Genomic DNA, 25934 nt, shown 5'->3' with positions numbered 1-25934 from the left:
CTCTTCTTGGACTCAAATTCTCTCTCTATGTGGAGGGGTATTGGACCTACTATAATTAAAACACCTGAAGCTAGGAGGCGGGGAGTGCACGATCAGAAGGCTAGAGAATACATTTCAAAAACCTGACCTGCACATCCAAACATAGACTGAGTGTGAACAGGTGCTGAACCCAGAGTCGCCAACTCGTATATAGTTAAATAAATAGGGCAGCACACTGCAGCGCCAAAACATGCAAACTTGAAAAAACGAAATTTGAACTGCATTACTGCACTAGAAATATGAAAAATGAGAGCTTTTAGCGCACAAAAATGGCCAATTTTATGTGTACCTCGTAGCCACGTTAAGGCATCTCTCTTATACGAGGTCCTACGTTTGACCTACCTCACTGAGAATAAACGTCTCCATCTGAATGGGTACATGTAGAAACCTCTTCTTGGACTCAAATTCTCTCTCTATGTGGAGGGGTATTGGACCTACTATAATTAAAACACCTGAAGCTAGGAGGCGGGGAGTGCACGATCAGAAGGCTAGAGAATACATTTCAAAAACCTGACCTGCACATCCAAACATAGACTGAGTGTGAACAGGTGCTGAACCCAGAGTCGCCAACTCGTATATAGTTAAATAAATAGGGCAGCACACTGCAGCGCCAAAACATGCAAACTTGAAAAAACGAAATTTGAACTGCATTACTGCACTAGAAATATGAAAAATGAGAGCTTTTAGCGCACAAAAATGGCCAATTTTATGTGTACCTCGTAGCCACGTTAAGGCATCTCTCTTATACGAGGTCCTACGTTTGACCTACCTCACTGAGAATAAACGTCTCCATCTGAATGGGTACATGTAGAAACCTCTTCTTGGACTCAAATTCTCTCTCTATGTGGAGGGGTATTGGACCTACTATAATTAAAACACCTGAAGCTAGGAGGCGGGGAGTGCACGATCAGAAGGCTAGAGAATACATTTCAAAAACCTGACCTGCACATCCAAACATAGACTGAGTGTGAACAGGTGCTGAACCCAGAGTCGCCAACTCGTATATAGTTAAATAAATAGGGCAGCACACTGCAGCGCCAAAACATGCAAACTTGAAAAAACGAAATTTGAACTGCATTACTGCACTAGAAATATGAAAAATGAGAGCTTTTAGCGCACAAAAATGGCCAATTTTATGTGTACCTCGTAGCCACGTTAAGGCATCTCTCTTATACGAGGTCCTACGTTTGACCTACCTCACTGAGAATAAACGTCTCCATCTGAATGGGTACATGTAGAAACCTCTTCTTGGACTCAAATTCTCTCTCTATGTGGAGGGGTATTGGACCTACTATAATTAAAACACCTGAAGCTAGGAGGCGGGGAGTGCACGATCAGAAGGCTAGAGAATACATTTCAAAAACCTGACCTGCACATCCAAACATAGACTGAGTGTGAACAGGTGCTGAACCCAGAGTCGCCAACTCGTATATAGTTAAATAAATAGGGCAGCACACTGCAGCGCCAAAACATGCAAACTTGAAAAAACGAAATTTGAACTGCATTACTGCACTAGAAATATGAAAAATGAGAGCTTTTAGCGCACAAAAATGGCCAATTTTATGTGTACCTCGTAGCCACGTTAAGGCATCTCTCTTATACGAGGTCCTACGTTTGACCTACCTCACTGAGAATAAACGTCTCCATCTGAATGGGTACATGTAGAAACCTCTTCTTGGACTCAAATTCTCTCTCTATGTGGAGGGGTATTGGACCTACTATAATTAAAACACCTGAAGCTAGGAGGCGGGGAGTGCACGATCAGAAGGCTAGAGAATACATTTCAAAAACCTGACCTGCACATCCAAACATAGACTGAGTGTGAACAGGTGCTGAACCCAGAGTCGCCAACTCGTATATAGTTAAATAAATAGGGCAGCACACTGCAGCGCCAAAACATGCAAACTTGAAAAAACGAAATTTGAACTGCATTACTGCACTAGAAATATGAAAAATGAGAGCTTTTAGCGCACAAAAATGGCCAATTTTATGTGTACCTCGTAGCCACGTTAAGGCATCTCTCTTATACGAGGTCCTACGTTTGACCTACCTCACTGAGAATAAACGTCTCCATCTGAATGGGTACATGTAGAAACCTCTTCTTGGACTCAAATTCTCTCTCTATGTGGAGGGGTATTGGACCTACTATAATTAAAACACCTGAAGCTAGGAGGCGGGGAGTGCACGATCAGAAGGCTAGAGAATACATTTCAAAAACCTGACCTGCACATCCAAACATAGACTGAGTGTGAACAGGTGCTGAACCCAGAGTCGCCAACTCGTATATAGTTAAATAAATAGGGCAGCACACTGCAGCGCCAAAACATGCAAACTTGAAAAAACGAAATTTGAACTGCATTACTGCACTAGAAATATGAAAAATGAGAGCTTTTAGCGCACAAAAATGGCCAATTTTATGTGTACCTCGTAGCCACGTTAAGGCATCTCTCTTATACGAGGTCCTACGTTTGACCTACCTCACTGAGAATAAACGTCTCCATCTGAATGGGTACATGTAGAAACCTCTTCTTGGACTCAAATTCTCTCTCTATGTGGAGGGGTATTGGACCTACTATAATTAAAACATCTGAAGCTAGGAGGCGGGGAGTGCACGATCAGAAGGCTAGAGAATACATTTCAAAAACCTGACCTGCACATCCAAACATAGACTGAGTGTGAACAGGTGCTGAACCCAGAGTCGCCAACTCGTATATAGTTAAATAAATAGGGCAGCACACTGCAGCGCCAAAACATGCAAACTTGAAAAAACGAAATTTGAACTGCATTACTGCACTAGAAATATGAAAAATGAGAGCTTTTAGCGCACAAAAATGGCCAATTTTATGTGTACCTCGTAGCCACGTTAAGGCATCTCTCTTATACGAGGTCCTACGTTTGACCTACCTCACTGAGAATAAACGTCTCCATCTGAATGGGTACATGTAGAAACCTCTTCTTGGACTCAAATTCTCTCTCTATGTGGAGGGGTATTGGACCTACTATAATTAAAACACCTGAAGCTAGGAGGCGGGGAGTGCACGATCAGAAGGCTAGAGAATACATTTCAAAAACCTGACCTGCACATCCAAACATAGACTGAGTGTGAACAGGTGCTGAACCCAGAGTCGCCAACTCGTATATAGTTAAATAAATAGGGCAGCACACTGCAGCGCCAAAACATGCAAACTTGAAAAAACGAAATTTGAACTGCATTACTGCACTAGAAATATGAAAAATGAGAGCTTTTAGCGCACAAAAATGGCCAATTTTATGTGTACCTCGTAGCCACGTTAAGGCATCTCTCTTATACGAGGTCCTACGTTTGACCTACCTCACTGAGAATAAACGTCTCCATCTGAATGGGTACATGTAGAAACCTCTTCTTGGACTCAAATTCTCTCTCTATGTGGAGGGGTATTGGACCTACTATAATTAAAACACCTGAAGCTAGGAGGCGGGGAGTGCACGATCAGAAGGCTAGAGAATACATTTCAAAAACCTGACCTGCACATCCAAACATAGACTGAGTGTGAACAGGTGCTGAACCCAGAGTCGCCAACTCGTATATAGTTAAATAAATAGGGCAGCACACTGCAGCGCCAAAACATGCAAACTTGAAAAAACGAAATTTGAACTGCATTACTGCACTAGAAATATGAAAAATGAGAGCTTTTAGCGCACAAAAATGGCCAATTTTATGTGTACCTCGTAGCCACGTTAAGGCATCTCTCTTATACGAGGTCCTACGTTTGACCTACCTCACTGAGAATAAACGTCTCCATCTGAATGGGTACATGTAGAAACCTCTTCTTGGACTCAAATTCTCTCTCTATGTGGAGGGGTATTGGACCTACTATAATTAAAACACCTGAAGCTAGGAGGCGGGGAGTGCACGATCAGAAGGCTAGAGAATACATTTCAAAAACCTGACCTGCACATCCAAACATAGACTGAGTGTGAACAGGTGCTGAACCCAGAGTCGCCAACTCGTATATAGTTAAATAAATAGGGCAGCACACTGCAGCGCCAAAACATGCAAACTTGAAAAAACGAAATTTGAACTGCATTACTGCACTAGAAATATGAAAAATGAGAGCTTTTAGCGCACAAAAATGGCCAATTTTATGTGTACCTCGTAGCCACGTTAAGGCATCTCTCTTATACGAGGTCCTACGTTTGACCTACCTCACTGAGAATAAACGTCTCCATCTGAATGGGTACATGTAGAAACCTCTTCTTGGACTCAAATTCTCTCTCTATGTGGAGGGGTATTGGACCTACTATAATTAAAACACCTGAAGCTAGGAGGCGGGGAGTGCACGATCAGAAGGCTAGAGAATACATTTCAAAAACCTGACCTGCACATCCAAACATAGACTGAGTGTGAACAGGTGCTGAACCCAGAGTCGCCAACTCGTATATAGTTAAATAAATAGGGCAGCACACTGCAGCGCCAAAACATGCAAACTTGAAAAAACGAAATTTGAACTGCATTACTGCACTAGAAATATGAAAAATGAGAGCTTTTAGCGCACAAAAATGGCCAATTTTATGTGTACCTCGTAGCCACGTTAAGGCATCTCTCTTATACGAGGTCCTACGTTTGACCTACCTCACTGAGAATAAACGTCTCCATCTGAATGGGTACATGTAGAAACCTCTTCTTGGACTCAAATTCTCTCTCTATGTGGAGGGGTATTGGACCTACTATAATTAAAACACCTGAAGCTAGGAGGCGGGGAGTGCACGATCAGAAGGCTAGAGAATACATTTCAAAAACCTGACCTGCACATCCAAACATAGACTGAGTGTGAACAGGTGCTGAACCCAGAGTCGCCAACTCGTATATAGTTAAATAAATAGGGCAGCACACTGCAGCGCCAAAACATGCAAACTTGAAAAAACGAAATTTGAACTGCATTACTGCACTAGAAATATGAAAAATGAGAGCTTTTAGCGCACAAAAATGGCCAATTTTATGTGTACCTCGTAGCCACGTTAAGGCATCTCTCTTATACGAGGTCCTACGTTTGACCTACCTCACTGAGAATAAACGTCTCCATCTGAATGGGTACATGTAGAAACCTCTTCTTGGACTCAAATTCTCTCTCTATGTGGAGGGGTATTGGACCTACTATAATTAAAACACCTGAAGCTAGGAGGCGGGGAGTGCACGATCAGAAGGCTAGAGAATACATTTCAAAAACCTGACCTGCACATCCAAACATAGACTGAGTGTGAACAGGTGCTGAACCCAGAGTCGCCAACTCGTATATAGTTAAATAAATAGGGCAGCACACTGCAGCGCCAAAACATGCAAACTTGAAAAAATGAAATTTGAACTGCATTACTGCACTAGAAATATGAAAAATGAGAGCTTTTAGCGCACAAAAATGGCCAATTTTATGTGTACCTCGTAGCCACGTTAAGGCATCTCTCTTATACGAGGTCCTACGTTTGACCTACCTCACTGAGAATAAACGTCTCCATCTGAATGGGTACATGTAGAAACCTCTTCTTGGACTCAAATTCTCTCTCTATGTGGAGGGGTATTGGACCTACTATAATTAAAACACCTGAAGCTAGGAGGCGGGGAGTGCACGATCAGAAGGCTAGAGAATACATTTCAAAAACCTGACCTGCACATCCAAACATAGACTGAGTGTGAACAGGTGCTGAACCCAGAGTCGCCAACTCGTATATAGTTAAATAAATAGGGCAGCACACTGCAGCGCCAAAACATGCAAACTTGAAAAAACGAAATTTGAACTGCATTACTGCACTAGAAATATGAAAAATGAGAGCTTTTAGCGCACAAAAATGGCCAATTTTATGTGTACCTCGTAGCCACGTTAAGGCATCTCTCTTATACGAGTCCAAGAAGAGGTTTCTACATGTACCCATTCAGATGGAGACGTTTATTCTCAGTGAGGTAGGTCAAACGTAGGACCTCGTATAAGAGAGATGCCTTAACGTGGCTACGAGGTACACATAAAATTGGCCATTTTTGTGCGCTAAAAGCTCTCATTTTTCATATTTCTAATGCAGTTCAAATTTCGTTTTTTCAAGTTTGCATGTTTTGGCGCTGCAGTGTGCTGCCCTATTTATTTAACTATATACGAGTTGGCGACTCTGGGTTCAGCACCTGTTCACACTCAGTCTATGTTTGGATGTGCAGGTCAGGTTTTTGAAATGTATTCTCTAGCCTTCTGATCGTGCACTCCCCGCCTCCTAGCTTCAGGTGTTTTAATTATAGTAGGTCCAATACCCCTCCACATAGAGAGAGAATTTGAGTCCAAGAAGAGGTTTCTACATGTACCCATTCAGATGGAGACGTTTATTCTCAGTGAGGTAGGTCAAACGTAGGACCTCGTATAAGAGAGATGCCTTAACGTGGCTACGAGGTACACATAAAATTGGCCATTTTTGTGCGCTAAAAGCTCTCATTTTTCATATTTCTAGTGCAGTAATGCAGTTCAAATTTCGTTTTTTCAAGTTTGCATGTTTTGGCGCTGCAGTGTGCTGCCCTATTTATTTAACTATATACGAGTTGGCGACTCTGGGTTCAGCACCTGTTCACACTCAGTCTATGTTTGGATGTGCAGGTCAGGTTTTTGAAATGTATTCTCTAGCCTTCTGATCGTGCACTCCCCGCCTCCTAGCTTCAGGTGTTTTAATTATAGTAGGTCCAATACCCCTCCACATAGAGAGAGAATTTGAGTCCAAGAAGAGGTTTCTACATGTACCCATTCAGATGGAGACGTTTATTCTCAGTGAGGTAGGTCAAACGTAGGACCTCGTATAAGAGAGATGCCTTAACGTGGCTACGAGGTACACATAAAATTGGCCATTTTTGTGCGCTAAAAGCTCTCATTTTTCATATTTCTAGTGCAGTAATGCAGTTCAAATTTCGTTTTTTCAAGTTTGCATGTTTTGGCGCTGCAGTGTGCTGCCCTATTTATTTAACTATATACGAGTTGGCGACTCTGGGTTCAGCACCTGTTCACACTCAGTCTATGTTTGGATGTGCAGGTCAGGTTTTTGAAATGTATTCTCTAGCCTTCTGATCGTGCACTCCCCGCCTCCTAGCTTCAGGTGTTTTAATTATAGTAGGTCCAATACCCCTCCACATAGAGAGAGAATTTGAGTCCAAGAAGAGGTTTCTACATGTACCCATTCAGATGGAGACGTTTATTCTCAGTGAGGTAGGTCAAACGTAGGACCTCGTATAAGAGAGATGCCTTAACGTGGCTACGAGGTACACATAAAATTGGCCATTTTTGTGCGCTAAAAGCTCTCATTTTTCATATTTCTAGTGCAGTAATGCAGTTCAAATTTCGTTTTTTCAAGTTTGCATGTTTTGGCGCTGCAGTGTGCTGCCCTATTTATTTAACTATATACGAGTTGGCGACTCTGGGTTCAGCACCTGTTCACACTCAGTCTATGTTTGGATGTGCAGGTCAGGTTTTTGAAATGTATTCTCTAGCCTTCTGATCGTGCACTCCCCGCCTCCTAGCTTCAGGTGTTTTAATTATAGTAGGTCCAATACCCCTCCACATAGAGAGAGAATTTGAGTCCAAGAAGAGGTTTCTACATGTACCCATTCAGATGGAGACGTTTATTCTCAGTGAGGTAGGTCAAACGTAGGACCTCGTATAAGAGAGATGCCTTAACGTGGCTACGAGGTACACATAAAATTGGCCATTTTTGTGCGCTAAAAGCTCTCATTTTTCATATTTCTAGTGCAGTAATGCAGTTCAAATTTCGTTTTTTCAAGTTTGCATGTTTTGGCGCTGCAGTGTGCTGCCCTATTTATTTAACTATATACGAGTTGGCGACTCTGGGTTCAGCACCTGTTCACACTCAGTCTATGTTTGGATGTGCAGGTCAGGTTTTTGAAATGTATTCTCTAGCCTTCTGATCGTGCACTCCCCGCCTCCTAGCTTCAGGTGTTTTAATTATAGTAGGTCCAATACCCCTCCACATAGAGAGAGAATTTGAGTCCAAGAAGAGGTTTCTACATGTACCCATTCAGATGGAGACGTTTATTCTCAGTGAGGTAGGTCAAACGTAGGACCTCGTATAAGAGAGATGCCTTAACGTGGCTACGAGGTACACATAAAATTGGCCATTTTTGTGCGCTAAAAGCTCTCATTTTTCATATTTCTAGTGCAGTAATGCAGTTCAAATTTCGTTTTTTCAAGTTTGCATGTTTTGGCGCTGCAGTGTGCTGCCCTATTTATTTAACTATATACGAGTTGGCGACTCTGGGTTCAGCACCTGTTCACACTCAGTCTATGTTTGGATGTGCAGGTCAGGTTTTTGAAATGTATTCTCTAGCCTTCTGATCGTGCACTCCCCGCCTCCTAGCTTCAGGTGTTTTAATTATAGTAGGTCCAATACCCCTCCACATAGAGAGAGAATTTGAGTCCAAGAAGAGGTTTCTACATGTACCCATTCAGATGGAGACGTTTATTCTCAGTGAGGTAGGTCAAACGTAGGACCTCGTATAAGAGAGATGCCTTAACGTGGCTACGAGGTACACATAAAATTGGCCATTTTTGTGCGCTAAAAGCTCTCATTTTTCATATTTCTAGTGCAGTAATGCAGTTCAAATTTCGTTTTTTCAAGTTTGCATGTTTTGGCGCTGCAGTGTGCTGCCCTATTTATTTAACTATATACGAGTTGGCGACTCTGGGTTCAGCACCTGTTCACACTCAGTCTATGTTTGGATGTGCAGGTCAGGTTTTTGAAATGTATTCTCTAGCCTTCTGATCGTGCACTCCCCGCCTCCTAGCTTCAGGTGTTTTAATTATAGTAGGTCCAATACCCCTCCACATAGAGAGAGAATTTGAGTCCAAGAAGAGGTTTCTACATGTACCCATTCAGATGGAGACGTTTATTCTCAGTGAGGTAGGTCAAACGTAGGACCTCGTATAAGAGAGATGCCTTAACGTGGCTACGAGGTACACATAAAATTGGCCATTTTTGTGCGCTAAAAGCTCTCATTTTTCATATTTCTAGTGCAGTAATGCAGTTCAAATTTCGTTTTTTCAAGTTTGCATGTTTTGGCGCTGCAGTGTGCTGCCCTATTTATTTAACTATATACGAGTTGGCGACTCTGGGTTCAGCACCTGTTCACACTCAGTCTATGTTTGGATGTGCAGGTCAGGTTTTTGAAATGTATTCTCTAGCCTTCTGATCGTGCACTCCCCGCCTCCTAGCTTCAGGTGTTTTAATTATAGTAGGTCCAATACCCCTCCACATAGAGAGAGAATTTGAGTCCAAGAAGAGGTTTCTACATGTACCCATTCAGATGGAGACGTTTATTCTCAGTGAGGTAGGTCAAACGTAGGACCTCGTATAAGAGAGATGCCTTAACGTGGCTACGAGGTACACATAAAATTGGCCATTTTTGTGCGCTAAAAGCTCTCATTTTTCATATTTCTAGTGCAGTAATGCAGTTCAAATTTCGTTTTTTCAAGTTTGCATGTTTTGGCGCTGCAGTGTGCTGCCCTATTTATTTAACTATATACGAGTTGGCGACTCTGGGTTCAGCACCTGTTCACACTCAGTCTATGTTTGGATGTGCAGGTCAGGTTTTTGAAATGTATTCTCTAGCCTTCTGATCGTGCACTCCCCGCCTCCTAGCTTCAGGTGTTTTAATTATAGTAGGTCCAATACCCCTCCACATAGAGAGAGAATTTGAGTCCAAGAAGAGGTTTCTACATGTACCCATTCAGATGGAGACGTTTATTCTCAGTGAGGTAGGTCAAACGTAGGACCTCGTATAAGAGAGATGCCTTAACGTGGCTACGAGGTACACATAAAATTGGCCATTTTTGTGCGCTAAAAGCTCTCATTTTTCATATTTCTAGTGCAGTAATGCAGTTCAAATTTCGTTTTTTCAAGTTTGCATGTTTTGGCGCTGCAGTGTGCTGCCCTATTTATTTAACTATATACGAGTTGGCGACTCTGGGTTCAGCACCTGTTCACACTCAGTCTATGTTTGGATGTGCAGGTCAGGTTTTTGAAATGTATTCTCTAGCCTTCTGATCGTGCACTCCCCGCCTCCTAGCTTCAGGTGTTTTAATTATAGTAGGTCCAATACCCCTCCACATAGAGAGAGAATTTGAGTCCAAGAAGAGGTTTCTACATGTACCCATTCAGATGGAGACGTTTATTCTCAGTGAGGTAGGTCAAACGTAGGACCTCGTATAAGAGAGATGCCTTAACGTGGCTACGAGGTACACATAAAATTGGCCATTTTTGTGCGCTAAAAGCTCTCATTTTTCATATTTCTAGTGCAGTAATGCAGTTCAAATTTCGTTTTTTCAAGTTTGCATGTTTTGGCGCTGCAGTGTGCTGCCCTATTTATTTAACTATATACGAGTTGGCGACTCTGGGTTCAGCACCTGTTCACACTCAGTCTATGTTTGGATGTGCAGGTCAGGTTTTTGAAATGTATTCTCTAGCCTTCTGATCGTGCACTCCCCGCCTCCTAGCTTCAGGTGTTTTAATTATAGTAGGTCCAATACCCCTCCACATAGAGAGAGAATTTGAGTCCAAGAAGAGGTTTCTACATGTACCCATTCAGATGGAGACGTTTATTCTCAGTGAGGTAGGTCAAACGTAGGACCTCGTATAAGAGAGATGCCTTAACGTGGCTACGAGGTACACATAAAATTGGCCATTTTTGTGCGCTAAAAGCTCTCATTTTTCATATTTCTAGTGCAGTAATGCAGTTCAAATTTCGTTTTTTCAAGTTTGCATGTTTTGGCGCTGCAGTGTGCTGCCCTATTTATTTAACTATATACGAGTTGGCGACTCTGGGTTCAGCACCTGTTCACACTCAGTCTATGTTTGGATGTGCAGGTCAGGTTTTTGAAATGTCATGCTGTTTGATAAACCTACTGCATCTTTAGACTTTATAAGTTTATTACTTGGCTTACTGTGGTCAACTAAGCTACTCTAATCTTAGGCTGCAATTTTTGTGCCCAGGATCATGATTTAGACCATAGTTAATTCTCTACCCTCTTTCCAACAGACCGTAGCCCCTATTGAGTACATGCTGCTGGTATATAATGTGGTGAAAATAACATGTTTAAAACAAATTATCAATGTGATGCTAAGCATGAAAGATGGCTTTTTTTCACACAAATGAAGAAAACATTCTTACTCATATACTGTATATTAGTAAATGAGACCCAATAGGTTATTCTTTGAGATAGCTTCAAGAAAGTTCATACAGTTTATCATATTCAGTAATGGAAGCACTTGATTTTTACTTAGGGCCTTCAAGTTTTGACTAAACAGAAGGTATCTTCTTGGGACTTATTTGAAGGTCATAAAAACCCAGCACCTCTCTCCTGGGCCTGGTTTGGTACTGTTCGTGTGGATAGAAAAGCAATAAAATATGAAGAGCAGCATCACCTTCTTCTGTACCACACTCATCCAAAACCCAAACCTCCAAGTTACTACCTTGAACCATTGCTACTTCCTCCAGAAGAAGATGAAGAAGAAAGTAGTACTCCAGTGTGTGGGGACCCAGAGGGGAAACCATCAGACTTTTCAGATCCTAGTAAATCAGTAACTGATGAAGAAAAGAAATCCAAAAGCAGAAAGCGCAAGAGCAAAGCCAACCCGCGAACAGATGTATGTTACCATTTAATTCCTTGTGTGCTCCTAATTTGTAACAGAGCTCTTACTAGTTCCAGCTTTTGACTGTATTTCTTTGAGTTATTTTTTACTTTGTTTACAAAATCAAAAGATGTTTCTTTTTTTATACCCTTTGATGAACTGTTCACCGAGATTGAACATGAGAAATCAAGACTACAAAGTGGGACGCAAAACATTTGATAGATTTATAGCCAAATTAATTATACACTTGAAACACATGAAACATTACAGTAAATACATAGAACCCATATGTATAACTTAGATCTGAAATTTACAGATGGAACAATTCTCCACCAGTAAAACCTCACTAACTGTCCCTTGAAATTCATTTCCAGGACACGATGCGGCTCTGCACTAACTTTAAGGGAACCTGTCAGCAGGATTGTGCTCAGTAACCTACAGACAGTGTTAGGTTGGGGCCGTTATACTGATTAAAATGATACCTGGGTTGATGAAATCTGTCTTGTGGTTGTTGCCTAATCTGTATTTGCAGTTTTCAGTTAATGAGATTCTCGTGCTTTGGAGCGGCCTGTGGGCGGGGCTTTATTTGGTGCTCTGTTCCATATTCATCTTTCAGTGACCTGCCCCCTATTTTACATACTGCATATAATAATGTTGGCTTTGGAAAAAAAATTAACTTCAGCCAAATGGCGACAGCGCATTCACAGTAGTATCTATCACTTGACGATAAATGCTACTGCGCAAGCGCCACCACCATTTTGTTGCAGCCACATTTTTTTTCTCCAACAAAATGGCGCCACAACAACCACAAGATGAATTTCATCAACCCTGGTATCATTTTAATCAGTGTAGCTGTGCTGGCCTGACACTGTCTGCAGTTTACTTAGCAAAATCCTGCTGACAGGTTAACTTTAAAGGCAATTCACTATCAAGCATTTGCTATGTAATGTGAAAGCAGCATGATGTAGGTGCAGAAATACTGATTTGAGCAATGTGTCACTTTCTAGGCTATGCTTTGCTGTGATTCTATCACAACTGCTGCACACAGTAAACTAAGTGATACATTGCTGAATCGGGGTCTCTGTTCCCATAGCATGCTGCTGTCAAATTACATAGCAAAAACTTGTTAACATATTCCTTTAACTGAAAGCATTAAGCTTTTTTTTCTGATGGGAAGATATACTAGAAATTCTTGGAGGGATTTTTCAACTAAATTCATGTATCACCTTCCAACAAGGTAGGTAATACCTTGGAATACCTTTGAATTGTGTTCCCCTTGTCGAATACACTATGTGCTAAAATGAATGCTGTCATTCAAAAGTAAGACTTGATCTGCAAAAAAACAATCCCTCATATGATTTTTCAACTAAATTCATGTATCACCTTCCAACAAGGTAGGTAATACCTTGGAATACCTTTGAATTTTGTTCCCCTTGTCGAATACACTATGTGCTAAAATGAATGCTGTCATTCAAAAGTAAGACTTGATCTGCAAAAAAACAATCCCTCATAAGGTTTTTCCACCAACATAGAAGAGGATTCTTTACTGTTAGGCCAGTGAGAATCTGGAATTGCTTGCCTGAGGAGGTGGTGATGGCGAACTCAGTCGAGGGGTTCAAGAGAGGCCTGGATGTCTTCCTGGAGCAGAACAATATTGTATCATACAATTATTAGGTTCTGTAGAAGGACGTAGATCTGGGGATTTATTATGATGGAATATAGGCTGAACTGGATGGACAAATGTCTTTTTTCGGCCTTACTAACTATGTTACTATGACTATGTGGACAGAAAAATAAAAGAGTTATGGCTCTGGGAAAAAGGGGAGGAAAAAAACGCTAGCAAAAAAATTGAAAATGGGGTTAAAGGGGTTAGTATTAGAAGAAACTAAGTTATTTATATGTGTGCAATTCATGTTCTGAATGTTTATCCAGTTGATCAACGGTCAGGGCCAGGAGCGAGAAAGTTTGCTCTTTAAGGTCAGACTGGGTAAAGCATTATAGCTGGACTCATACTCCTTCCCTTTACAATATCCCATTCCTTCGTAGAACTTGAAGGACATATGTCTTTTTTGCCATCATTCTATGAAGCTCTATAATGTAGTCGTTAGCTTTCAAGGTCATGACCACCATAGTAGAAGGTATGGTAGCCGCTAAAGGGCTGCAAGCTAAAAGAGTCCACGTCTACTCCACAAGGGAGGTGTAACTGATTTTGATGTAGGTCATCAGTATTAAAGAAAAGAACATTTAATAATTATTATATATGATCGCGCTGGTAGTAGAAACTGCATGTGCTGGTGAACGAGTGGTGAGATAGATAATACATTAATGGGGTTTTCTGGTATTTTAATATTCATGGCCTATCATTAGGATAGGTCATCACTACTAGATCAGTGAAGGTGCGACATTCTCGGCAATAAATTGCGGATCTGCACAGCTGCCTCAATTGCAAAGTAGCTGCGGCGGGTACAGCACATCCACCCCTATTCATATAGATAAGGGTGCATTTGGATTACCCTACTGAGACCACTATGCAGTTGATGGTGCTTTGCTGTGCCACTCTGCAACTAAGCACAGACGAATACTGCCAGTACCCGGAATAGTGGAACAGTAGGGATCCTGCATAGTGATGTGGCATCTTTTTTTATCATTGATATGGTTATAATAATGTTGTGCTCCAGATATTTATTTAGATTTTTATCAATTACTTTAACAGCCCCTTTAAAGAAAACCTTTTTGTTAAAAGGTTGTAAGAGATGCAAAAAGGCATACATTTTTGAGCAGAGTAGTTGTATGCCAAAATGTGTAACTTTTGCTCTGCAGGAAAAATAAAGTACAATTCCCGCCATAGATCTTTGTAATGAAAGAGCAAGTCGCTATTTAATTCCGCCCGCGATTACTGGCATTAACCTGCTGGCAGGTTCTCTTTAAAATAGCAATTCAGATTTTTAAGTCCCTTTAAGTGGATACGCGGTTTATGTGAATCTTATGTGGCTGAAGCTGCAGATTATTAAAATGAATAACAGTTGGGAAATAGCTGAGTACATTTTTTTGCAATGTTCATACATGTGCTTTTAGTGAGAAACAAGAAGATGCCAAATATACTGTAAGATCTCAGACTGACACATGTATCACATTACAGCTCCTTCGCTGTCTCTCCCTACTCCTTACAACCACACAGACATCTCTCGTTCCTGAGGCTAGAGGTGAAAGGGGAGACCAGAAAGGAATGAAAAACCCACAAATCTTTTTCCACAGACTAATAATGAAAACAGTACTTCCAAAAGGAAGCTGAGACGGATGCTAAATTCCAAATGTCTTAGACTGCAGGTAGTAAGCCCAGTATTGTGACTACTACTGTGTTGGCATTAGACAGTGTATGTGGCAGGGTATATACAGTGGTGGCGTAACACCATATGGGGTAGTCACTGTGAAGGCATCATACTATAGGTGACTAAGGGGCAACATTTCTCCTTATGGAGAGGGACATACCAGCTCTGGCTTGTCAAGGTAAGGAGGCTTATTCGCCTTGTTAAAGGGTTGATTGTGACTTGTAGGATCGCTACTTCCAACAGGTGGCACTATAGAGTTTAGGTCCTCTTTTTCTCTGAAAAGGCAATTTGCATATTATATTTCCCAGAGGAGCATTGCACGGCGAATGAGCCTCCTTACCTTGACAAGCCAGAGCTGGTATGTCACTCTCCAGAAGGAGAAGCATTACCCCTTAGACCCCAGTCCAGAGCCTCTCACCTAGCCAAATTAGTTCTCATGCTTCGCACTGATGAGAGCCAACAGCCAGAAACACGTGTCTGCGAATTGAGATACTGATTTGGCTTTTATCCTAAGTCATATTGCATGACTCGTTAAAAAGTTGATTGTGACTGGTAGGATCGCTACTTCCAACAGGTGGTGCTATAGCATTTAAGTCCTCTTTTTCTCTGAAGAGGCAATTTGCATACTAAGATTGAGTCACTCTGGGGGCATCATACAATTGATAGGTCACTGTGGGGGCATAAAAGTATGAGAAGCCTATAGGGTCATTATACTGCAGTAGAGTCACTGTATGGGGTCTCATTGTAAGGGCATCATACTTAGCGTCTCACTGTGGGGGCATTACATTCTTGAGGAGTCATTATGGGTGCATCACACTATGGATGAGTCACTGTTGGGGTATCATACAATGGGGAGGTCACTGTGGGGGAATCATAACATGAGAGGGTCACTGTGGAGGCATAAAACTATGGAGAGGTGACTGTGGGAACATCATACTGTGTTGAGGGCGCTGTGTGAGCATCAAAGTGAAGAGGGGCACTGTGGTGACATCTAGAGATGGGTAAACACCTGAATGTTCGGGTATGGCTGGTTCAGCTGAACAGTTACAAAAAGTTCATGTTCACGAACCAGAACAGTATGCGGACCTGAACTCGGACCCCATTCACTTGAATGGGGGCCCCAAACATCCAGTGTTTCTCACGCTGTCATGTACATGACAGCATGGCTAACATCGCTTCTGATTGACAGTAAAATGATCACCGCTGGTCAGACAGACATGGTTTCCACATTGTTAAAAGACAGCGTCAATGCACAGCTGTGATTGGAGGTATAAAGTTTACCTCCAGTCAATGGTCTCAACTGATGGGACCACATCTCCCCTCAGCCAACGTCTGCTGCCGCAAATAGCAGTGAGAGCAGGAGCAGCTGATGGGAGTATTCATCAGCCGGCTCCTGGGCTGTAAATAAATAATTAAAAAAAAGGCTTGGGTTTCCCTGTATTTTTGATAACCAGCCAGGCAAAGCTCACAGCTGGGGGCTGCAACACTCAGCTGTCAGGGTCAGCAAGGCTTGTTATCAAGAATAGAGGGGTCCCCATGTCATATTTTTTAATTATTTAAATAAATAATTTAAAAACAACTGCATTGGTCCCTTTCATTTGTGACAACCAGCCTTCCCAAAGCAGACAGCTGGGGGCTGGTATTCTCATGCTGGTAAGGAGCTAAGGATATAAGGATATTGCCGCCCCTCCAGCCTAAAAATAGCAGCCAGCAGCCACCCAGAAAAGGCACATCTATTAGATGGGTCAATTCTGGCTCTTTGCTTCCCACTTACCCTGTAGCTGTGGCAAGTGGGATTCATGTTTGTGGAGTTGATGTCACCTTTGTATTGTCAGGTGACATCAACCCTCCGATTAGTAATAGAGAGGTGTCTATAAGACACCTCACCATTACTAATGCTATAGTTATATGGTAAATAAAGTCACAGCCAGAATAATGTCTTTTATTTGAAATAAAACAAAACACACTCAACAATAAATCACCAAAATATGGAGCATATATACCACAACAAAAAAGTTTCTTAGAATAAAATTGTATTCTTTAATTAGACAAGCAGATAAAAACAACAGTTATTAGATTATTCATATACAAACAGAGCTATTCAAATAAGGCCACAGATGCCAAGATGTAAAGTAACTACAGATAAGACAAAAGACATTGGTATAAATGATATACAGTCATCAGTAATATCCCCAATCAAGGTTTCAAATTAGACTAAAGCGCCTAGTGTTAAGGCACAGGACCGCGGTACCGCACCTAAAGCGCGAGCAAGTAGTCAGCGAACTCAACCCCAACTGGGATTGAAGTCCGATTAGACCCTTGCTGGCGCAACACCGCAATTGGGTGTGAAATGAAACAAAAGAGCATGCAGTGCCGCACTGACGAACGCAACTAACCACCCAGGCTTGGGTAAAGAAAGCACAGAGGAAGTGCACGGCGCCGTACTGGCGGTCACAGCAACTGGACGCTATAATGTGTGACTAGTGCTGTAGGATAAGTCAGGCGCTAGGTAGCAGCCATACACCTTCCGCGAACAGTCATACTATAGGGTAGGGGTATCCAAGGACGACTTGCACTCACAACATACACACATTAGCAATTGTTTGACAATACCAGCGCATGGCCGTGCGGTCATGCGCAGTTTATATAGCAGCAGCACAGGAAGTGGCCACAGCACTTTTGCCCTTCTAGGACCTGCCAAGAGGACCAATGGAATGTGCTGCAGAGCCTGAGCACATGACCCTCGATCTCCAACGGGAGACCTTACACTGGGCATGCTCAGTACGTGCAGACAAGGACTTAGTCCCAGAGAAGTCCGCTCGCTGCTGACCAGCACAGACTTTAATAGCAGAGACTGGAGAAGCAGCATTAACTCTCAGAACAGAGTGAGAATGAGCAAGACGCTGGGACCGACGTCCTTGCTGAGCAGACTCCACTGCGGCTGGACAAGAATGGGAGACCGCAGCGGAGGTGGCTCGAGATTCCCCCTGTGCAGAAGCGGGAACTCGACCCCTAACATTACCCCCCCTCCTAGGGCCCCCCCTCCTTGGGCCTCGCTACGTTCGAAGGCAGCAATGAGCTGCGGAGCCTGAATGTGCTCAGCAGGCTCCCAGGACCTATCCTCAGGGCCGTAACCCTTCCAGTCCACCAGAAAAATTTTTTTGCCACGTACCACCTTGCACCCCAAGATAGCGTTCACCTCGAAATCGTCCGTAGACGAACCCGATGTCCCGGCAGATGACCCAGAAAACCGAGACATGTATACGGGCTTAAGGAGGGACACATGAAAGGTGTCGGTGATACCAAGGCGTGGAGGAAGGGCCAGACGGTAGACCACAGGATTAACCTGTTCGAGGACCTTGAAGGGACCCAAGTAGCGAGGAGCAAATTTAGTGGACTCAACTCACAGCCTGATGTTACGGGCGGAGAGCCACACCAAGTCGCCAGGAGCAAAGGACGGGGCGGGGCGCCGAGACCTCATTCTCTCCTTAGAGGCCCGAATGGCATCCTGAGTGCGGTCCCAAATATCCCGTGCCTCCACAGCCCAGTCTGCCACCCTGGAGTCTGCGGAAGACACCGGCATAGGCACAGGTACCCGTGGATGCTGACCATAGTTGAGGAGGAATGGGGTTTGTCCAGTGGAGTCGGCTACGGCGTTGTTCAGCGCAAACTCTGCCCATGATAGCAAGGATGCCCAGTCATCCTGCCTGGCTGAAACAAAATGTCGCAGGTATGTGACCAAGGTCTGGTTGGCCCTCTCTTCCAACCCATTCGTCTCGGGATGATAAGCGGAAGAGAGATTCAACTCAAAACTGAGAAGATGACACAGCTCTCTCCAGAACCGAGACGCAAACTGGGGACCCCGGTCACTGACAATTTTGTCAGGCATACCATGTAGGCGGAAGATGTGCTTAATGAACAACACAGCCAAGGCCCGTGCAGAAGGTAACCGTGGTAGCGGCACCAAATGCACCATTTTCTAAAAAATGATCGGTGATGACCCAAATGATGGTACAGCCGCGAGACTTGGGCAAACCCACGACAAAGTCCATCCCGACCATCTCCCAGGGCCTATCTGCCACCGGCAAGGGATAGAGCAACCCAGCTGGCCTTTGACGCGGAGATTTATTTTTGGCGCAGGAGACACATGCCAGAATATAATCCCTGACATCCCGGACCATATGCGGCCACCAGTACGTCCTCGCCAGTAGCTCAGATATCCTCTTTGTCCCAAAGTGTCCACCCACTCTGGACGAATGAGCCCAAGAGAGAACCTCCGGTCGCAAATTAATGGGCACAAAAGTCTTGCCCGGAGGCACAGACTCAAGCGAAACCGGTGCTACGGTTCTCAGGCTCTCAGAGGGAACAATAAGCCGAGGCTCCTCTTCCTCCTCTTCAGTTGACATAAGGGAGCGAGAGAGAGCATCAGCACGAATATTCTTCTCCCCGGCGAGAAAATGAAGAGAAAAGTGGAACCGGGAAAAGAACAAGGACCATCTGGCTTGGCGAGAATTTAGCCGCTGGGCTGTCAGTAAGTAGACCAAATTTTTGTGGTCAGTGTAAACCTGGAAGGGAAACCGCGCACCTTCCAGAAGATGTCTCCACTCTGAAAAGGCCAACTTCATTGCTAGCAGCTCCCTATCCCCGATGCAGTAGTTTCTCTCCACTGGCGAGAAAGTCTTAGAGAAGAAGAAGCATGGATGCTTCCGACCTTGAGCATCCTTCTGGTAGAGGACTGCTCCAGCACCAACGGACGAGGCATCCACCTCCATTAGGAATGGCTTATCCACATCGGGACGATGTAAGATGGGAGCGCTAGCAAAGTGGGACTTAATAGAAGTGAAGGCCTTGGAGACCTCTTCCGACCACAATTTAGGATTCGCTCCCTTCTTGGTGAGGGCTACCAAGGGAGCTACCAGAGTTGAGAAGTGGGGAATGAACTGGCGGTAATAGTTAATGAACCCCATAAAGCGCCGCACCGCTTTAAGAGAATGGGGCTCTTGCCAGTCCATCACAGCCTGTAGTTTGGCAGGATCCATAGCCAATCCCTGGGCGGAGATGATATAGCCCAGGAACGGCAAAGACTCCTGCTCAAACATACACTTCTCCAACTTAGCGTAAAGAGAGTTTGCCCGTAGGAGGTCGAAGACTCTGCCAACATCTCTCCGGTGGGAGTCAATATCTGGAGAAAAGATGAGAATATCATCCAGATAGACTACAACTGAGGTGGAAAGCATATCCCGGAAGATGTCGTTGACAAAGTCTTGAAAAACGGCTGGGGCATTACAGAGCCCGAAGGGCATCACCAGATACTCATAGTGCCCATCTCTGATGTTAAACGCCGTTTTCCATTCGTCCCCCTCACGGATGCGAATCAGGTTGTAAGCACCCCGCAGATCTAATTTAGTAAATACCCTTGCCCCCCGAAGCCTATCGAAGAGCTCAGATATCAAGGGCAAAGGATACTTGTTCTTAACGGTGATAGCGTTAAGACCCCTGTAGTCTATGCATGGACGTAGCTCCCCATTCTTCTTCTGCACGAAGAAGAACCCTGCCCCAGCAGGTGACACTGACTTCCTGATAAACCCTCTTGCCAGATTCTCTTGAATGTACTGAGACATGGCCTCCGTCTCCGGGAGAGATAATGGATAAACTCGACCCCGGGGAGGCTCCGCACCAGGCAAGAGATCGATAGGACAGTCATAGGGGCGATGGGGCGGAAGGGTCTCCGCCGCCTTCTTGGAGAACACGTCTGCGTAAGACCAATATTGCTTGGGGAGAGAGGATAGATCTGCGGGTACCTCAGTAGTAGCAACCTGAACGCACTCTCGGTGACACCTACCCCCACATTATTCACCCCATCCCAGAATTCTGCCTGAGGACCACTCGATGTGAGGAGAGTGGTACCGTAGCCAAGGTATCCCCAACAGGACCTCATCAATACCCTCAGGAATGACGAGCAGAGAAATAATCTCCTGATGGGATGGCGACAGGGACAGAGTAACAGGGATGGTCTGATGTGTTATCTGTGCGGGGAGTGTTGACCCATTCACCACTCGTACCGTTACTGGTTGAGATAGCATAACCAGGGGTATTGCGTGACGTTGGGCGAAGGCAGAAGACATAAAATTGCCCTCCGCCCCAGAATCCACGCAGAGGTCTACCGAGTGGGAGGATGAGCCAAAGGTAATTGTCCCCTTAAAGGACAATTTGGAGGCAAACGTCGCAGTGTCTAGTGCACCTCCACCTACTACCACTAGACGCTGACGTTTCCTCGACCACTGATGACATCTGGTGGCAAGATGTCCTGACTGTTGGCAAACATGGCAACCCTGGAGTGCACGAGCGGTCTGGGACTTAGATCCCGCTCGTGACACCACCTTAGGTTCCTGGAACTCAGGAGCCTGGACTGGAGATTCCAAAGGTTTGGCGAAGGTGGGAGCCAGCCGAAACCTCTGCCTACACTGGGCTCGCTCTAACCTCCGCTCGTGAAAACGGAGGTCAATGCGAGTAGATACTGCTATTAACTCCTCCAGTGTGGCAGGAATCTCCCTAGTGGCCAGAGCATCCTTAACGTGGTCAGCCAGCCCCCTCCAAAATATAGGGATAAGGGCTTTATCCGACCACTCCAGCTCAGATGCCAGAGTGCGGAAATGGACGGCAAAAAGGCTGACCAAGGACGAGCCCTGAGTCAGTGCCAACAGTTGGAGCGCCGTGTCATGGGTGACACGAGGTCCTAGAAAGACCTGTTTCAGAGTGCTCAGGAATAACGGAGCACTCTGCACCACATGATCGCCACGCTCCCACAGCGGCGTAGCCCACTGCAACGCCCTGTCCGACAATAAGGAAATTATAAAGCCCACCTTAGCCCGCTCTGTAGGGAAACGAGAGGCCAGAAGCTCGAGATGTATTGAGCACTGACTCACGAAACCCCTACAGGACTTACTGTCACCAGAAAATTTCTCTGGTAGCGGGAGGCGAGATAGCGTCGGTACAGGAGCGGCAGTGGATAAGGTAGCTGCAGCCACACTTGCAGCCTGAACAGCGACAGCAGTAACATCCACAGCTGAGGTTGAACGCTCAAGAGCCGCCAACCTTCCCTCCAGCTGCTGGATGTACCGCTGTAAACGCTGGTCGTCCGCCATTTTACTAGCCAGACCCTGGCGCTAGTATTCTGTTAAGGCACAGGACCGCGGTACCGCACCTAAAGCGCGAGCAAGTAGTCAGCGATCTCAACCCCAACTGGGATTGAAGTCCGATTAGACCCTTGCTGGCGCAACACCGCAACTGGGTGTGAAATGAAACAAAAGAGCATGCAGTGCCGCACTGACGAACGCCACTAACCACCCAGGCTTGGGTAAGGAAAGCACAGAGGAAGTGCACGGCGCCGTACTGGCGGTCACAGCAACTGGACGCTATAATGTGTGACTAGTGCTGTAGGATAAGTCGGGCGCTAGGTAGCAGCCATACACCTTCCGCGAACAGTCATACTATAGGGTAGGGGTATCCAAGGACGACTTGCACTCACAACATACACACATTAGCAATTGTTTGACAATACTAGCGCATGGCCGTGCGGTCATGCGCAGTTTATATAGCAGCAGCACAGGAAGTGGCCACAGCACTTTTGCCCTTCTAGGACCTGCCAAGAGGACCAATGGAATGTGCTGCAGAGCCTGAGCACATGACCCTCGATCTCCAATGGGAGACCTTACGCTGGGCATGCTCAGTACGTGCAGACAAGGACTTAGTCCCAGAGAAGTCTGCTCGCTGCTGACCAGCACAGACTTTAATAGCAGAGACTGGAGAAGCAGCATTAACTCTCAGAACAGAGTGAGAATGAGCAAGACGCTGGGACCGATGTCCTTGCTGAGCAGACTCCCCTGCGGCTGGACAAGAATGGGAGACCGCAGCGGAGGTGGCTCGAGATTCCCCCTGTGCAGAAGCGGGAACTCGACCCCTAACACCTAGTGCATCAAAGATATAGGGGTGACCAGGAAGGAGATAATACTAGAATATCCTGGAGATTTCTCCCTGTACTCCCTGTACCCGGTCAGTGACCTTTCATAGAGAACTCCCTGCACAGCACTGTGTGGTCATATGTATTAAAGAATGGTCTTACGAAACGCGCGTTGGGGTGCCTGGCTGCAGATGGACACTAATATGGGTAAGTACAGGGAGAAATCTCCAGGATACTGTAGTATTATCTCCCTCCTGGACACCTAGATGTGGTCACCCCTATATCTTTGATACACTAGGCACTTTAGTCTAATTTGAAACCTTGATTGGGGATATTACTGATGACTATATATCTGCTTGTATATGAATAATCTAATGACTGTTGTTTTTATCTGCTTGTCTAATTAAATAATACAATTTTATTCTAAGAAACTTGTTTGTGGTGGTATATATGCTCCATATTTTGGTGAATTAGAGCTGCTGTGAGTGCAGCATCAGTGATCAGCAGTGACGTCATCGGGGTCACTGAGGCTGCGTTCCCAGCCGGGCTGAACTACAGTGACCTCATTGAGATCCCTTCTGGCACTGTGAGAAACACTCACGGTGCAGAGGCGAGTTCCCCACAATTCAAATTCACCGCACTTGCCTCTGCACCATGAGATATTCTCACGGTGCTAGCAGGGATCTCATCGAGGTCACTGCAGTTCAGCCTAGCTGGGGACGCAGCCTCAGTGATTGGCAGTAAATAAATAAAAAAGTAAAAGTGTTTTGTTTTATTTCAAATAAAAGACTTTATTCTGGCTGTGTCTTTATTTACCATATAACTATACGATTAGTAATGGATAGGTGTCTTATAGACGCCTCTCCATTAGTAATCTGTGGGCTTGATGTCACCTGACAATATAAAGGTGACATCAACCCCACAAATATAAATCCCACTTGCCACTGCTACAGGGCAAGTGGAAGAGCCAGGCAAAGCGTCATAACTGGAGCATCTAATACATGCGCCTTTTCTGGGTGGCTGCGGGCTGCTGTTTTGGCTGGGTGTGACCAATATCAATGGCCCCTTACCAGCCTGAGAATACCAGCCCCCAGTTGTCTACTTTAGCTTGGCTGGTTGTCAAAAATGGGGGTATTTAAAAATACAGCATTGGGATCCCTCTATTTTTGGTAACCAGCCTTGCTGAAGCTGACAGCTGAGGATTGCAGCCTCCAGCTGAGAGTTTTGCCTGGCTGGTTATCAAAAATAGAGGGGATCCCACACCTTTTTTTATATTTTTATATTTTTACTACTCCCATCCTGTTCCCACTGTTATTAGCAGCAGCAGGTGTCAGCTGATGGAAGCAGTAGTCCAAACAGCCGATACCAGTGACCGGAGGTAAACTTTATACCTCTGATCACAGCTGTGCACTCACGCTGTTTTTTGACAGCATGAGAATTGCGGCTGTCTGATTGACTGATTTTTAACCACTTCCAAGCCGGCAAAACGTAACACATTAGGATCTGCATTATGTTTTTCCTGTATGTGCTTAATAAAACGTAACGATCCCTTGCCTGTGGATATCGATCTGTAATGCTCTCTAAATCTTACTGTCATTGGGCGAATGGTTTTGCCTATATAATAAAATAAACATGGAGAAAAGATGACATAAACCACATATTTGCTTTTGCCTCTCCCCCGCACCTATTCCTCTTTCCTGCCGCCTCTCCGCATAATGTCTTACACCGCTTTAAGCGAATAAAGGACACTATCTTCAGCAGGATTCTGGTGAGTGCTGCATCTTTTGTTATTTAAAAAGTTGGAAAGTCTGTCTGCTTTAAATGCTAAGCACCACCCGGCATCTGCGATTACATAGACTGGTGGCTTGAAGTTTATGCCGAGACTCCTCCTTTGCTGTTACTGCCTGTGAAGATTAACATACCGAGTGCCGCTCAGTTCCCTATCTGCGGGTCAGTGAAGAATCAGTAGGATCACTGTTTCTGTGTGCATGGTGCAATATTATTATGATTATTTAATTTTTAGAGCACCATTGATGGTGCTGTACATGAGAAAGAGTTACAAACAAAAATAAATTATGGTGAACAAACCAACAATGACAGACTGGTACAGAGGGGGGACGGCACTGCCCTTGCAGGCTTACAGTCTACTTGATAATTGGGAAGGTAGGTTAGGTGGGGGGTTGCGGAAGCTTAGATCGGGGTGAGGTTGCAGGCAGTTATTGCAGGTTTTAAGCTTAATGAAGAAATGTATTTTGAAGTTTCATCTGAAAGGTCCGAAACCAGGAGATAATCAGACATGTTGGGGCACATAATTTCAGAGTATGAGGGATGCTAGGGAGAAGTCTTGGAGGCTATAACATGAGAAACTCATAAGTGTTGAGGAGGGAAGAAGGTCTTAAGCGAATCGGAGATTATGTGTTTGAAGGAAACAGGAGATGAGGTCAGAGATATATGGAGGATACAGATTATGGACTGTTTTGTAGGTCAATGGTAATAGTTTTGCAGCGCCCCAGAGACCTGGTCGTTGCAGTATGACGCTCTGCCACTAAGGGGAGTGATGGTACGTCTGATGGCACTAAAGGAGTTCTCCTGACCAGGTATCACCAGAACACTTTACACTTCACACTCCGGCCACTAGGGGGAGCAAAAGGCTTTATTTATTGGGCCACTCCTCACACTGGTAAAACTAGGGGTCGGGGAGGAAGTTAGTCAGAAGCTGACTGGGTTGGATTCAGGCAACATCCCGTGGCAGGGGGTGTTGCAGGGAGAAGACACAGGGGGGTCCCTGTCAGGCGTGGGTACCTGGCAGGTGCCTAGCGAACAGAACAGAACGTAACGGAACCGCGCCTGCACACCCCGTGGCGGTATCCAAGAGAGAGACACGAAGGGAAGGATATTGTGGAACATTGTAAACGAGATCAAGCACAAAGGAGTACCAGTAGGAGTCGTGCCGTGAGACCGAGGTA

At 44.7% G+C, this 25934-nt stretch overlaps 1 protein-coding gene across 1 annotated transcript in view; it reads left to right on the top strand.

Annotated features, from left to right (window-relative positions):
* The window catches only part of LOC138637828 (mediator of RNA polymerase II transcription subunit 12-like protein), a 293681-nt gene that overhangs the window by 92846 nt on the left and 174901 nt on the right, over positions 1 to 25934 (top strand). Inside the window, exon 6 of the mRNA XM_069726755.1 lies at positions 11332 to 11694. Within this exon, the coding sequence (XP_069582856.1) occupies positions 11332 to 11694 (363 nt within the window). The remainder of the gene's footprint in view (positions 1 to 11331; positions 11695 to 25934) is intronic.

Source organism: Ranitomeya imitator, chromosome 5 (genome assembly GCF_032444005.1).
Source record: "Ranitomeya imitator isolate aRanImi1 chromosome 5, aRanImi1.pri, whole genome shotgun sequence".
Classification (NCBI taxonomy): Eukaryota; Metazoa; Chordata; class Amphibia; order Anura; family Dendrobatidae; genus Ranitomeya; species Ranitomeya imitator.
This window is presented reverse-complemented; position numbering and strand designations above follow the sequence as displayed.